The sequence below is a fragment of the Thamnophis sirtalis genome, unplaced genomic scaffold (assembly GCF_051295495.1).
Source record: "Thamnophis sirtalis isolate CommonGarterSnake01/CBP01778 unplaced genomic scaffold, rThaSir2_p1.2 scaffold_3, whole genome shotgun sequence".
Classification (NCBI taxonomy): Eukaryota; Metazoa; Chordata; class Lepidosauria; order Squamata; family Natricidae; genus Thamnophis; species Thamnophis sirtalis.
In genome coordinates, this window is record NW_028261383.1 from 23,313,509 (window position 1) to 23,328,655 (window position 15,147).

The 15,147-nt window shown below is 42.5% G+C and overlaps 1 protein-coding gene across 2 annotated transcripts; it reads right to left on the reverse strand.

Moving 5' to 3' along the window:
• Window positions 1-202: 202 nt before the first annotated feature.
• Window positions 203-10,755, reverse strand: LOC106551247 (uncharacterized). 2 transcript variants are annotated; one of them, XM_087708409.1, is made up of 2 exons: window positions 10,688-10,755; window positions 203-3,834 (listed from the first exon to the last, which is right to left on the reverse strand). In XM_087708409.1, the coding sequence occupies exon 2, from the start codon at window positions 2,929-2,931 to the stop codon at window positions 1,654-1,656; it is 1,278 nt and encodes a 425-aa protein (XP_087564535.1). In that variant the 5' UTR covers window positions 2,932-3,834; window positions 10,688-10,755; the 3' UTR covers window positions 203-1,653. The 2 variants fall into 2 exon arrangements, with proteins under 2 accessions (XP_087564535.1, XP_087564534.1); XM_087708408.1 differs by lacking the exon at window positions 10,688-10,755 and adding an exon at window positions 5,775-5,875.
• Window positions 10,756-15,147: the final 4,392 nt, after the last annotated feature.

The following is a 15,147-nucleotide window of genomic DNA, read 5'->3' on the forward strand; positions in this document are numbered from 1 at the left end:
TCTAACATTTCCCACAGTCAGGACATTCAAAGGGTTTCTCTCCACTGTGAATCCTTAAAGATGTCTCTGATAAACTGAAAGAAGAAAGGATAAGCATAAAAAATGGAAAGAGGGATACATAACTAAGGCAGAATAGCAGCATACAGCCCAAATCTTCAAAGATGAAATCAAGCTCATACTAAGAATGAATTAAAACTTGCAATAAATGTCAAAAATCTTTTAAAAACATGTATAATACAAGAAAGAAATCAAGGAAACAGTCAGTCCGCTAATGGGAGATGATGGCAAGCAAGTGACAGGCAGTAGAGATACAGCAGAGCTACTTAATTCATTATTTGCATCTATCTTCAGGCAAACAGAAAAAATAGCCAAACCTACCGAAAAAAAGAACTGTAACAGATAGGAATACAAATTAAAACAGGGAGGAAAACAGTAAGAGAACACCTGTCCATTCTAGAAGAGTTCTAACCATCGGGACCAGATTGGTAATATCCCAGAGTTCTGAAGGAACCGGAAGACGTGATCTAAGAACCATTGAACCATATCTTTCAAAGATCTTCACGTACCAAGGAACTACTAGTGGACTGGAAAAGACCCAACATAGTTCCCATCTTCAAAAAAGAGGAGAAAAATGGAGCCACAAAATTACAGCCCAATTAGGCTGACATCACTACCCGAGAAGATCCTGGAAAAAATAGTGAAACAAAAGATCTGCAAACACCTACCATGTTTTCCCGAAAATAAGACAGGGTTTTATTTTCTTTTCAACCCTGAAATAAGCACTTGGCCTTATTTTCGGGGATGTCTTATTTTTGAGGTACGGGAGACGGCGAGTGTGGTCACCTCATGGCTGCTGCTGTGTTGCAATATTTTCGGGGAGGGCTTATTTTCAGAGGAAGGCTTATTTTGGGGAAAACAGGGTAGAAGTAAGCAAATAAATAACCAAAGGTCAACATGGGAAGTCAACGTGTTATTTCATTCTTACACAAAGTGACTAAATTAGCGGACCAAATACATTGTATAATTGGATTTCAGTAAGGCAGATGACAAAGTAGATCATAACCTACATCTTGGTAAATTAGAAAAATATGGGATAGGTACATCCTTCCACATAGATGGATTCATAACTGGCTGACAAACCACACTCAAAGTGTATTCCTTAATGGGGCTATATCTAAATGAAGTAAGCAGTGGGTATCCCAAGGTTCTGTTTTACTACTCTTTAATATCTTTGTAAATGTGTTAAAGGAGAGAATCGAACAGGAGCGCATCAAATTTGCAAATGACATCAAGTTGGCAGGAATAGCCAACACCTCAGAAGATAGGCTCAAGATAGAGAATCTCGATAGATTTGAACACTGGGCCCTACCTAACAAAATGACATTTGACACAGGGGAAAAATAAGGTTTTACACTTTTCCTAATATGGATTACCTTGTGTGCAATAAGGAATGGTTTGTGCTCGAAGTAATGTCCACAGAGGGGACATTTCAAAGATTTCTCCATGGTGTGAGTCCTCTGGTGTCTCACCAGGCTGGAATTCTTAATGAAAGTTTTCCCAGTCAGGACATTCAAAGGGGTTCTCTCCTGGGTGAGTCCTCTGGTATCTCAACAGGCTGGAATTCTTAATGAAACTTTTCCCACAGATAAGTCATTAAAATAGCTTCTCTCCTGTGTGAGTCCTCTGGTGTCTAACCAACCTGGAATTCTGACAGAAACCTTTCCCACAATCAGAACATTCAAAGGGTTTCTCTCCTGTGTGAGTTCTCTGGTGTCTCAACAGATTGGAATTATTACTAAAGCTTTTCCCACAGATAGGACATTCAAAGGGTTTCTCTCCCGTATGAGTCCTCTGGTGTATCACCAGACTGGAACTCAGATTAAAACTTTTTCCACAATCAGGACATTCAAAAGGTTTCTCTCCTGTGTGAATCCTGTGGTGTCTCAATAGATTGGAATTATTACTAAAGCTTTTCCCACAGATAGGACATTCAAAAGGTTTCTCTCCTGTGTGAGTGCTCTGGTGTGTCACCAGACAGAAATTATTACTAAAGCTTTTCCCACAGATAGGACATTCAAAGGGTTTCTCTCCCGTGTGAGTCCTCTGGTGTATCACCAGACTGGAACTCAGATTAAAACTTTTTCCACAATCAGGACATTCAAAGGGTTTCTCTCCTGTGTGAATCCTCTGGTGTCTCAACAGATAGTCATTATTTCTAAAGCTTTTCCCACAGATAGGACATTCAAAGGGTTTCTCTCCTGTGTGAGTCCTCTGGTGTATCACCAGATAGGAATTATTACTAAAGCTTTTCCCACAGATAAGACATTCAAAGGGTTTCTCTCCTGTGTGAGTCCTCTTGTGTCTCAACAGATTGGAATTATTACTAAAGCTTTTCCCACAGATAGGACATTCAAAGGGTTTCTCTCCCGTGTGAGTCCTCTGGTGAATCACCAGACTGGAACTCAGATTAAAACTTTTTCCACAATCAGGACATTCAAAGGGTTTCTCTCCTGTGTGAGTCCTCTGGTGTGTCACCAGATAGGAATTATTACGAAAGCTTTTCCCACAGATAGGACATTCAAAGTGTTTCTCTCCTGTGTGAGTCCTCTGGTGTCTCATCAGGATGGATTTGTGACAGAAACCTTTCCCACAGTCAGGACATTCAAAGGGTTTCTCTCCTGCGTGAGTGCTCTGGTGTATCATCAGGTGGGAATTCTGACTGTAACATTTCCCACAGTCAGGACATTCAAAGGGTTTCTCTCCACTGTGAATCCTCTGGTGTCTCAACAAATTGGAATTATGATTAAAGCTTTTCCCACAGAGAGGACATTCAAAGGGTTTCCCTCCTCTGTGTGTGATCTTGTGTCTCAGGAGGTGGGAATGTGTAATGAAATCTTCCCCACAATTTTGACACTTATAAGGTTTCTCCATGGAGTGAATCCTCTGATGTATTACCAGGCAGGAATTATGACTGAAACTTCTCCCACCGTCAGGACATTTAACGGGTTGAAAGCATTTCTCTATGTGAGTCTTCTGATGTATCACCAGTCTGGAATTGTCACTTTCGCATTATCAGTACATTCAAAGGGTTTTTTCCTTCTGTGTGAGTTTTCTGGTCTCATGAGATGGAAATTTCTAGAGTTTTTCACACAATCTGCACAGTCTTATGTTTTCCCCCTCCTGTGAGTTATCTGATGTAGCACCATGTTGCCATGCTCACTAAAGCATTTACTGAATTGGGAGCTCTTTTGTGGCTTCCCTCTTGTGTGGAGGTGCTTCCATGAACCACAAGGGAGCTTTTGTGACCATAGTTTTTATCACATTCAGGTAATTTGTGTGGCTTTCCGTCTCCTCTTGTGCATAATCAGCTGTGATTTGCAATCTATGCTTTTCCCACAATAGGCAAATCTATGGAGCTTTTCCACAGCTGATATTCTTGAGGAGTCAAAAATATGGGCAATGCCTTGCTTAGTGGTGCTTTCATTCAAGCCGTCTTCTTCCTCACAGGGAGAGGCCTGCATTACTGTCTGTTCTACAGGGGTTTACCATTGACCTTTTCCTCCCAACAGACTTTCAGAAGTTTCCCTCTTTTGCTGAATGATAAAAAAAATCTCCCTTTACTTTTCATGAAATGCATCCTTTAGTTCTGCATAATCTGCTTATTCTTTCTTGATTTTCTCTCTTTTGTCTAACAGCTGCTGGAGGAGGAACAGATTTGTATGGTTTTCTGCAGGAAGTGGAAAATATTTTGATTTCCGACTTGATTTTCTTCTCTTTTCAATGTTGCTTGTTATTTAAAGTTGTCCAGAGTGCTCTTATTGCCATCCTGTTTGTCTGTAAGATTCAAAGAAAAGTGGAACTTTTATTGTTTGTAAAATGGCTAGAGATGACATGAAAAAAGAAAAAAAAGAATATATTACAATGAAAAAAAAAACATGCCCCAATACTATCACTTACATTGTTGATGATTCATATGACAAATCCATGTTCAAATATCCATTCAAGCAAATTCAGTTATTTAGTTGGGTCAATCACAAATTCTTAGCAATGCAAAGTGTTATTATCAAATATATCTTGAGGTTCTGGGGAGCGTCCCTTCGCCTGCAGTCTCAATTAGTGCCCTAGGTCTCTCTTTATGACCTGGGATGCGTGTTGTCCAGAAGGGTTTGCTGCGTGTGCTCTCTCTCTCTCTCTCTTCCGCCAATCAGCCAAGAGCCAGTTACTCACTCAGGTAGGGAGGCAGCGAATGCAATCCAGTTAACCATGAGTTCAATCCTTTTTTAAAAAAAATTCTTGGGATCTTGGGATGATCACAGCCGCCCGTTGAGGGGCTGAGTCGATAACTGGGTGGTACCTGGTGACCAGGGCGTGACCCAAAGAGCTTATCTGACTCAGCCCAATCAATGAGAGGACATGGTCAATCCATCCTGGATACTCCTCCCCTCACTATTGAGAAGTGGGGGCTTTAACTGATGAAATGATACCAAAAGCATCTGCAAGCTTTGAAGCACCACTTTTACTCATGGAAGCCCTCAGCTACAAATAAGGGCAGAAAATACTGTCTACAACCCCTCTGGGGACACCCTTGTTCAAGAAGTCCTCACTTAACCTACCACAATTGGAAATGATATTTGCATCACTAAGCAGCCCAATCATTAAGCATCATGTCACATGACAGTGCTAACTTACATCTGTTCCTCTGTAGTTGTTAAGGAAATTACTGTGGGTTGTTAAAGGAAATTTCATATGACCAGGTCTTGCGATTTCCTGCCAGTATATCCACTGATTTTCCTTGTCTGAAGCTAGCTGGGAAGGTCACAAATGGGGATCATGAGTGTGGGATGCTGCTGCCATCATAAATGTGCAACTATTGGCAGAACCCGAATTGGTGCAACTCCTTTTCCTGCACCTTCAAAACCACAGTCACTGCTGACATGCGGTCAAGGAACAAGTCCTAGGATTACCACAAATTTTGTGAACAAGGTGCACATCTGCTTCTACTGTGCCATAGTAATTTTGAAGACTCAAGGAAGAAGTGGTAAGTGAGGTCTACCTGTACAACCAAAGATTTCCAAAAGGCCCTCAATAGCTATTTTTTAGAAAGTACTGGGTTAAGCACAATTGAACCTGGTTAATACATGGATGGGACAGGAAACACCATACTTATTGGCAAGGCATGGAAATAAAAAAAAACTTTTATTCATTTGTCATTTTCAATACATGTGTGGATTAATATATCAGGAGGGCAAACTCAAGATGTAATGGGAGATTTTAGCTACCATGATATCAACTGGGAGACAAAGTTTGAAGTTTTGTTTTATTTGACAAAGTCTACAGCAAATAGGAGATTGAATAGATTCCTAACCAACTTAGGTGACAACTTTGTCATCCAAAAAGTAGAGGAAGCAACTAGAGGAAAAACTATACATGACTTAATTCTTACTAAAAGAGAAGCAATAGAAAGAGTTGAAGTTGCTGGAACCTTCGGAGAGTGACCATATCTTACTGGAATTCAATATAAAGCAAACACAAGCAATAGAATATAATCCAACAAGTGTCTTAAACTTTACAAGAGCTGATTTTAACAAATTCAAATTTTGCCTAAAAATTCATGGCTAAAAATCCTAAAGGAGAAAACAACACAAGGTGTGGGAAATACTGGACAATATGATCATATAAGCCAAGTCCAACACAATGTCACTAAAAAGGGAACACATAACTAAGACATAATAGCAGCATATAATCCAAATCTGCAAAGATGAAATCAAGCTTACGGTGAGAATGAACTAAGGGCTTCCATCTTCAAAAAGGGGGAGAAAAATGGATCCACAAAACTACAGGCCAATTAGTCTGACATCACTACCTGGGAAGATGCTGAAAAAGATAATGAAACAAAAGATCTGCAAACACCTAGAAGCAAGCAAATATATAACCAGAAGTCATCATGGGTTTGTCAAAAAGAGATTATTTCAAACAAATGTTATTTCATTCTTACACAAAGTGACTAAATTAGCAGACCAATCAAATGCATTGTATAATTGGATTTCAGTAAGGCAGTTGACAAAGTAGGCCATAACCTACTTCTTGGTAAATTTGAAAAATTTGGGTTAGGTACATCAATCCACACAGATAGATTAATAACTGGCTGACAAATCACACTCAAAGTGTATTCCTTAATGGGACTATATCTATATATCTATATCTATATTCTCTCCCAAAAGGAAGAATTGGCGGAAGCTTTGAAGATACAGGTCACGAATAAAGTTAAGTACTTGAGGATATATTTGACAGCAAGATGCAATACACTTAAAGAGAATAATTATCATAAACTTAAACAACAGATTGTGTCAGACCTGGCAAAATGGGAAAATTTACAGCTATCACTAATAGGGAGAATATCAATAATTAAGATGAATATACTACCTAGGATTTTATACTTGTTTCAGACAATTCCAATTAGATTAGGGAAAGATTATTTTGAAGAGCTAAATGAAATAGTGTTGAAGTATATTTGACAGGGAAAGAAAGTGAGAATAAAATTAAAACTGTTGCAAACTGCTAGAACAAAAGGAGGATTTGGCTGCCTAACTAGGAGTTATACTACTAGGCAACAAGCTTGATGTGGATTAAGGAATGGATAATACTAAGAAATTCTAGATTATTGACATTAAAAGGACATGATTTGTTGTTGGGATTGCATGCTTTCTTATAGTACAAGGGAACTAAAACACAGGGGTATTTCAGAAGACACTATATACACGAGGCTTTGTTATTAAACTGAGAGAAGATTAAAAGACATCATTATTTAAAAATCCCACTCTGGTTATCAACTATTAAAGCATTTTCATATCCAATAACATCTAAAAAGGAACAAACAGTTAGATATGGTAAAATATTAAATGCAAAGGGTGAACTTAAATCTATGCAAGAACTGAAAGAACAAGGTATAAGGATGAATTGGTTTTCATATGTGCAAATACATTCTAGATATGATAAAGATATTAAAATAGAAGGCTTTTATGACAAACTGACTGATTTAGATAAAATCCTGACAGGTACCGATGAAAAGATGATTAAAAAACTATATGGATACTTATTAGAGATTAAGCTAGAGGAAGAACAAACTAAAGAAACAATGATTGTTTGGGGGGGGGAAATTGTGGACATGGGATTGACTTAGAAAAATGGCAAAAATTGTGATCTCAAAATTTTAAAATGACAATGTCAATAGCATATAAAGAAAATTTGTATAAGATGTTTTACAGGTGGCACTTACCCCTGATGAGAATAGCAAGAATGTTTAAGAATAAATCCGAAAAATGTTGGAAATGTCATCAGACACCAGGTTACAGGGACGTGCAGTCAGGGGAGGCAGGGGAGGCAGACCCTCACCACTGTCATCATGAAAAGAAAAAAAAAATGTAAAAGGAAAAAGGCAAGAGCTGAGGTCAGGCTGAGCTAGTTGCTGCCAGAGTCACCGTGGATGACTCTGTTTAGTGCTTAACTGTTTAAAAAAGCCTCTAAAAAAGTGCCCTCTACAGAAGGAGGCAGGAGAACGATGTGCCTCATCTAGCCTGTCTGACTTTAGGCATTTTATGATCACTCGAGCAGAATTAAGCAAGGGTTAAAAGCCAAAAAATTCCTGACGTAGATGAGGCACGTCGTTCTCCTGCCTCCTCCTGTAAAGGGCACTTTTTTAGAGGCTTTTTTAAACAGTTAAGCAGAGTCATCCATGGTGACTCTGGCAGCAACTAGCTCAGCCTGACCTCAGCTCTTGCCTTTTTCCTTTTACATTTTTTTTCTTTTCATGATGGCAGGCAAGAGCAGAGTTGAAATCCTCTCTGAAACAACTGGAAAAGGTACGTGCGGGTCGGAGGGAGGTGGAGGAATTCAAACTTCATCCTCCTGGTGCAGGGCTTTGGGCAAAGGTTGGAGGGAAGTGGTCTCCCTCCCCAAGTGTAGTTTGATTGCAGGCAGAGCCACGTTGTCTTTTCAAACCTGTAATCAGTGAAGCTGGGCTGGATCCTTCCTGGGCTGGGGAAAAGTGTGTGTGCTCCAGTATGGCTCTTTGACTGGCTTCCTGCTTCCTCCTGCGGTCTCCTTGACTCCCTCCAATCCAACTTTGTGTGTATGTGTGTGTGTGTGTGTGTTTGAGAGGGGGGGAGGGAGGGAGAGAGAGAGGAAGGAGGGGAAGGGAGAAAAAGAAGAAAAAGAAGAAGGAAACTTATTTAGCAAAGGAGAAAAACAAATGTTGTTGCTTTAAATCAGAACTGAGCATGCCTGGCTGTGGAATTCTGGGAGTTGAAGTCCACAAGTCTAAAAAAATTTCTGCCTCACCAGCCATAAACCTCACCGCAGGTCACTGCCGGGTTCATATTATTTATGTGGTGGATATGTGCAGAAGCTAAAAAATACTGGACTAAAATTCACACATGGTTGGAAAAAAATGACAGAAAAACATATAGAGTTTAAACCAGAGATATTTTTATTGGGGATTTTACTGGAAATATATAGTAGAGAATTGAAATATTTGATTGTAAATGTGTTAACAGGGGCTAGAATTGTATTTGCAAAAAATTGGAAAAACGAGAAAACACCAACGCAGGAGGAAGTTATTCAGAAAATAATGGAATGTGCTGAAATGAGCAAATTGACATTTGAAATTAGAGAACAAGAAGATAAACAATTTTATAAGATATGGGATTTATTCTATCAATGGTTAGACAAAAAATATGGAAATGAAATGCTAGAGAATTATACAATACAAGGATAATGGAATGATACAGAATATTATGTAAAGATGTACTACTACTGGATGGATTTAGAAGGATGTAATCACAAAATAAAATAATTCAAAATTTAGAATATCTCGCATAAAACAAAGAAATAATAGTTATAGTCAAATAAATGATCCACAATGATAATAAGGTATACATATATATACTAGATTGATAATATGAGATTTTATATAAATTGTGAGGACTATGGAGAGGATGCACAAAAGTTTTTGTGAGCAACTTACACACTGTATGTATCTGTAAGATGGTTTTATGTTTGTCTCAAAATAAAAAAAATGTTTAAAAATAAAAAATAAAATGTGGGATAAGTACATCAATCCATACAGATGAATTCATAACTGGCTGACAAAACACACAAAGTGTATTCCTTAATGAGATTATATCTATATGGAGGGAAGTAAGCAGTGGGTGAACCAAGGATCTGTTTTACTACTCTTTAATATCTTCCTAAATGCTGTAGATGAGAGAATAGAATGGGAACGCATCAAATTTGCTAACGACACCAAGTTGGCAGGAATAGCCAACCACCTCAGAAGCCAGGCTCAAGATAGAGAATCTCGATATATTAGAATACTGGGCCCTACCTAACAAAATGACATTCGATGGGGGGGGGGGGGAGGGGAGAAGGTTTTACACTTATGCAAGAAAAAACAAATGTACAGAATAGATAGAACCTGGCTCAAGTAATAACTATGAGAAGGAGATTGAAGTCCTAGTGCTGTGTTGGTGAATCTATGGCATGCGTGCCACAGGTGGTACACGGAGCCATATTTGCTGGCACACCAGGCGTCAGCTCCGGCATGCATGCACGCTGGCCAGCTGGTTTTTCACCCTTCCGGAGGTTCAGAAGACACCATTTTCAATCTCCCCAGGGTTCAAGAAAGTCTCCGGAGCCGGGCTTGCGTGCGCATGTGCAGGAGGGGGGGGCGTCGCACGCCCAGATGGGCAGGGAGAATTTAATTGGTGTGGGCAATTTTGGCACCCTGTAGGAAAAAGGTTCCCCTGGGAGATAATCATTATATTATGAGGCAGCAGTGTATTGTAGTGGCAAAAAAAGCCAATACAGTAACAAGCACCATTAACAGGGAGATAGAATTAAGATCATGTGAAGTACTAGTACCACTTTATAAAGAGTAAGACCACACTTAGACAATTGCAGACAGTTTGGTCAACATATCATAAAAAAGATGTTGAAACTATGGAAAGAATGCAGAAAAGAACAAAAGAGGGGATTAGGGGCCTGGAGGCTAAAATATAATTAAGAGGTTGCAGGAATTGAGTGTGTCTACTCTAGTGAAGGGAAGGACTAGGGGTGACATGATAGCCATCTTCCAATACTTGAGGAGTTGCCACAAAAGAGGGAGGGGCGTCAACCTATTCTCCAAAGCCCCTGAAGGCAGGACAAGGAACTGGATGGAAACTCATCAAGGAGAGAAGCAACTTCGAACTAAGGAGAAACTTCCTTAGACTAAGAACAGTGAACCAGTGGAAGGGTTTCCCTTCAGAGGTGGTGGGGGCTCCATCACTGGTGGCTTTTAATCAGAGGCAGGACAGCCATTTGTCTGAAATGAGGTTGGGTCTCCTGCTTGATCAGGGCGTCGGAATAGAAGCCCTGCAGGGTCCCTCCCAGCTCTGTCACAAACCCTCCAGTGATGGGAGCCCCCACAACCTCTGGAGGGAAGCCATTCCCAAAGAATCCACCTTCACTTGGAAGAGACTTTTCCAATCTTCCCACCAGAAGGAAAACTGCAGCCACCAGTTTCACAGCGTGCAGCCCCAGTGGGCTTAAATTCGGGGAGGGAAGGAACCTGCAGCAGCAGCAGCTGAGATGCTTCAGCCCAGTTGCTTCCCTGCTTCCAGGACTCTCCTCCCACCCGCCCTCAACTCACCTTCCAGCTGCTGCTTCGACCATGGGAAGAGCACAAAAGCCGCTCTGCACACCACTCTCCTCATCTGATCCGGAAGAGGAAGTTCAGCTGTTCCCAAAGGTGCTTTTTTCAAAAGGCAACTGGACTTTCTTTCTTCTACTTTTCCCGTCGCTTTCCAACCTTTCTAGCAACACAGTACTCGATGGTTTTAACTCCTTTAAACTCAACCACAGGTATTATATGCTTTCCAGGCACAGGTGTTGCCTGTTTGAGCACCATCTCCAGATAGGAGGCATTAAAAAAATCCTTCTTCAGTTTCTACCTGAGGCGTTTGCAACAAGTTTCCACTGATTAAATGCTATCAAGTCGTTTTTGACTTCTAGCAACCGACTTTTCAGCTGAGCCTAGTGAAATAGTGAAATGTGATGTTACTTAGCCTTGTGAAGATTAGCTACGTGCAAAGCCCTAAACGTTCATGAAGGTTTTACAGAATTACACAATCAGCTTTCTTAGGGGTGACTCTCAGTGATCAAAACCTCTCTAATACCCAAACACTTTATGACTGATTTCCTGTGGCTCCCAATATTTTAGGGCATGGCAGCAGCATCAGGCCAGACACTCCAGGGAAGCTTCACTCCTGCTGGCCAGGGCTGCATCCAAGAGCATCAACCATCAAGCTTTATTCTTGGAGGAGGAAATTTTATATCTGCTAAATGCCAGGTGTAAATTCTGTAAATTTGTTTTCACTGAAGTCTCCCATTAGGTCACACAGAAACATGCCTTTCCTTCCCTGGGCATTGGCAACCTCTCTCCCCACCATAAAAAAACAAACAAAAACCCTAGAGCAAAAACTTCATGCATAAAAATAATAGAAAAAGAAGCTGTTGTGTATTGTTTAATGGACTGCTAAATTGGCCATGCCCACCCAGTGACATGATTTAGCCATGCCCACCCAGCTGGTCCAGCCCCCCAGCAGGTTGAGGGACCATGAATTGCCCCCGTTTAAAAAGTTTAAGGAACCCTGCTTTTTCAGGCCTGCAGTTATATCCCTTTTAGGATCTTTGGCCTGCCACCCTTTCTATTATTTTACTACGCTGTTTCATTAGTGTAGTAATTGGGAGGGGGAATAGTAATGAGTAGAATTGTGGAATGTGTTGTTGTCATTCCTTTCTAAAAGCCCAAGGTCATCTTTTGTCTCCACACTTCTGCATCTGACCGGAACTAGATGGGTGGAAATGCCAGCGTGGCAGAGGAAGATTGGACCATGTGATGGATTTATGAGTGTGGGGATAAGATCATGAACATTCAACTGAATGGAATCCCAGGAAGCTTTTAGATTTGGGATTCCACAGTTTGTACCAACATGTCTGTCTTATTAAATTGGAACTTTAAGGATAGCTCTGCCTTGGACTCTGATTTAATTCTGCATATTTGGAATGCTGATGCTGATGTACGGGTAGGTGAAGAGGAGAGCCTCCGTGTGTCTTTGAATAATGTGGATGTGCAGATACTCCTACAAGACAGGTAGTACAAACATTCTTGATTATTCTCCCTCCAGGCAGAATTCCAAAGACTTGCTGTGCCAACCACTCCCAAATGCCATTCCTTTTCCCATAGTTAGAACATTCAAAGGATCTTTCTCCTGTGTGAATCCTCTGGTGTATTGCCAAACTGGAATTTTAACTGAAAATTTTCTTGCAATCTGGGCATTCATATCTTTTCTCTCGTGTGAGTCCTCTGGTGTATTTATTATCACCTCGGCCTGCTTGCTATAGCTTTTGCCACATTGGGACAACTTGTAGGGCTTTCCCCATGGAATTGGCAGCGGGGTATGACTACTTAGGCCATGGTGACACAGAGCAAGAACCAGCCAGGGGAAGCTTTATCAGAGGTTCTCAAACTAGGCCCTGCGAACCAGATACCGTCGACCAACACAATGTATCCAGGCCACACAATGGTGGGATTAAGCCCCGCCCCTAATCTTCCATCCACTTCCTTCTTGTGTGGCTGGCTTTTCCCGCCACCCTCATCATCCCTTCTCCAGCCATCAGCCTTATATATACCTTGCAGAATGTAGTCACACATCTGCGAACTCCTGTTCGTTGCAACTCACAAATAAGACCAAAGTGAAGGGTGGGTGGGGAGGGGATCCGGCGGAGGGGTGATGTAGTGGATGGACTGACGAGGATCTCAGCATCGGAGTCCTTCCCAGGTGTTTCCCAAAGCCAGCCTGGCCTGCGGGGGAAGGACATGGGAGATGGTGGCATCGGAACCCTCCCTGAGTGTTTCCTGAAGGCAGCCCGGCCTGCGAGGGGAGCACATAGGAACTTGCGGCATCAGAGGCCTTCTGGGTTGTTTCCCAAAGCTGGTCCGGCCAATGAGAGAAGGGCATGGAAGATCGCAGCATCTGAGTTCTTCCAGGGGGTTTCCCAAAGCCGGCCTGGCCTGCAAGGGAAGCATGCAGGAGATCGCCGGCCAGACTAGTCCGGAAGTGGTGCGTTCCCCATTGGTGGGCTGGATGCAGGCCTTGAAATTTGAGTGAAGGGCAGGAAGGTGGCCCCGTGGGACTGCTGAGCTGGGGCGATGTGTGATCTCCAGTCTCTTGCCCATCTCTGCTTCTGTAAGGCAGAAAGCCTTAAAAGCTTTCGCCTGCAACTTTCGGGCCTGCCTTCCGCGGAGCCTTGGGTGGTAGCTGCACACTTGTCCTCCTGTCTGCCTCAGGCCCCGCAACTAGCTACTGACCAGGGGATGCATCATCCAGTGCAGCACTCCTCTCTGAGGGTCACCTGCTCACCTGCCAGGCAGACTGTCAAGAAAGCGGTGTGTAACCTTCCACTAGTTCTTAGCCTCCTCCTGCCTGGCCGCAAGTTTTTGATACGAGCAGAGGCTGCTTGTTGGAGCAAGGAAAACTCCAGTGCTGGGCTCCCATGGCTGCGAGTGCCAAGGCATAGGTAGAATAAAAGGCTGTGCAGCTGTGATGGAAAGAACTGAACAACATCCAGGAGTGTGGATGAGAAGGTGAAGCGAAGCGGCAGCTACTCTTGGTGGTAACTGAGCCCACTGCAACAATTTGCTCCTTACTCCAATAGGTGTAGTGGGCTCATTTAATGGAAAAAGTAGTTGCTACCTCGCTCGCATCATCCAGGTTCTAGGGTGTTGCTCCAACTCTTTTCACCACAACTGCACACTTTTCTCCCAATTGTAGCTATGCATTGGCACACGCAGCCGTGGGATCTGAGCACCATGGTTCCCCTTGCTCCAAACAGCAGCCTCTGTTCATGTGAAAAAGCTGGCGGCCAGGCAGCAGGAGGCTAAGGACGGGTGCAAGACGTCATACCATTTCCGACCAGTTTGGGTGTGGACTGGGGAGCTGTGCGAGGAAGTCATACCCAAAAGAACTATGGCAGAGCCTTGCAACTTTCACCTGCCAGCTGGCCTCTGGGTATGGCCCCTCCTCCTCTCCCCTACCCCTTTCCGCACTGTCCTGTTTTTCCAAACACCCAATCTGGGCATCAGTTCCTAGGGAGTCGCCCCAACCGAGGAGGTTCAGACTGCGGTTGGCCCACCGCATAAACCTCTCCCACCCCTTTTGAAATGGCCACTCAATGGGTCTCTCGGACACCTGGTAAAAAGAAAACAACCGTACAGCAAAAACGTCATATATAAAAATAATAGAAAAGGGGGCTGCTGTGTATTCTTTAATGGACTGCTAAATTGGCCACGCCCATCCAAATGACCTAACCATGTTCACCCAGTCACATGACGACTTAGCCATGCCCCACTCAGCTGGTCCATCCTTCCAAAAGTTTGAGGACCCCTGCTTTACATGGAGGTAGGTGAAGGGGACAGCCTCTGTGTGTCTTTGAATAGTGTGGGTGTGCAGATACTCCAATAAGACAGATAGTATAAACATTCCTGATAATTCTCCCTTCCTCCAGACAGAAGCCCGAAGACTTACTGTGCCTACCACTCCCAAATGCCATTCCTTTTCCCACAGTCAGGACATTCAAAAAGCTTCACTCCTCTGTGAATCCTCAGGTGTATTTCCAGTTCAAAATTATCAGGGACACTTTTCTTACAATCTAGCCATTCATATGGCCTCTCTCTTCTGAGAGTCCTCTGGTGTTGTATCAGCTTGGCCTGCCTGCTATAGCTTTTGCCACATGGGGACAACTGGTAGGGCTTTTCTCTGGTGTGAGTCTTTCCATGAACAACAGGGAAGCTGTTCTGACTTAAGGTTTTGTTGCATTGAGAACATTGATATGGCTTTTCTCCAATGGGATCCTCTCGGGCATAATCGGCTGCGATCTATAATCTTTGCTTTTGCCACAATAGGCAGATCTGTGGATCTTTTCCACCACTGACATTGTTGGATTCTCAAGGACATCAAAAATACTCTCAATCCCTTGCTGGGCGGAGCATTGATTCAAGTAACTGTTTCCTTCCTCACAGGGTGAAGCCTGCATTAGACCTTTTCGTTT

Bases quoted from the DNA above. Each gene is read 5' to 3' on its own strand.
- LOC106551247 (XM_087708409.1), bottom strand. From the start codon at position 2,931: ATGGAGAAACCTTATAAGTGTCAAAATTGTGGGGAAGATTTCATTACA.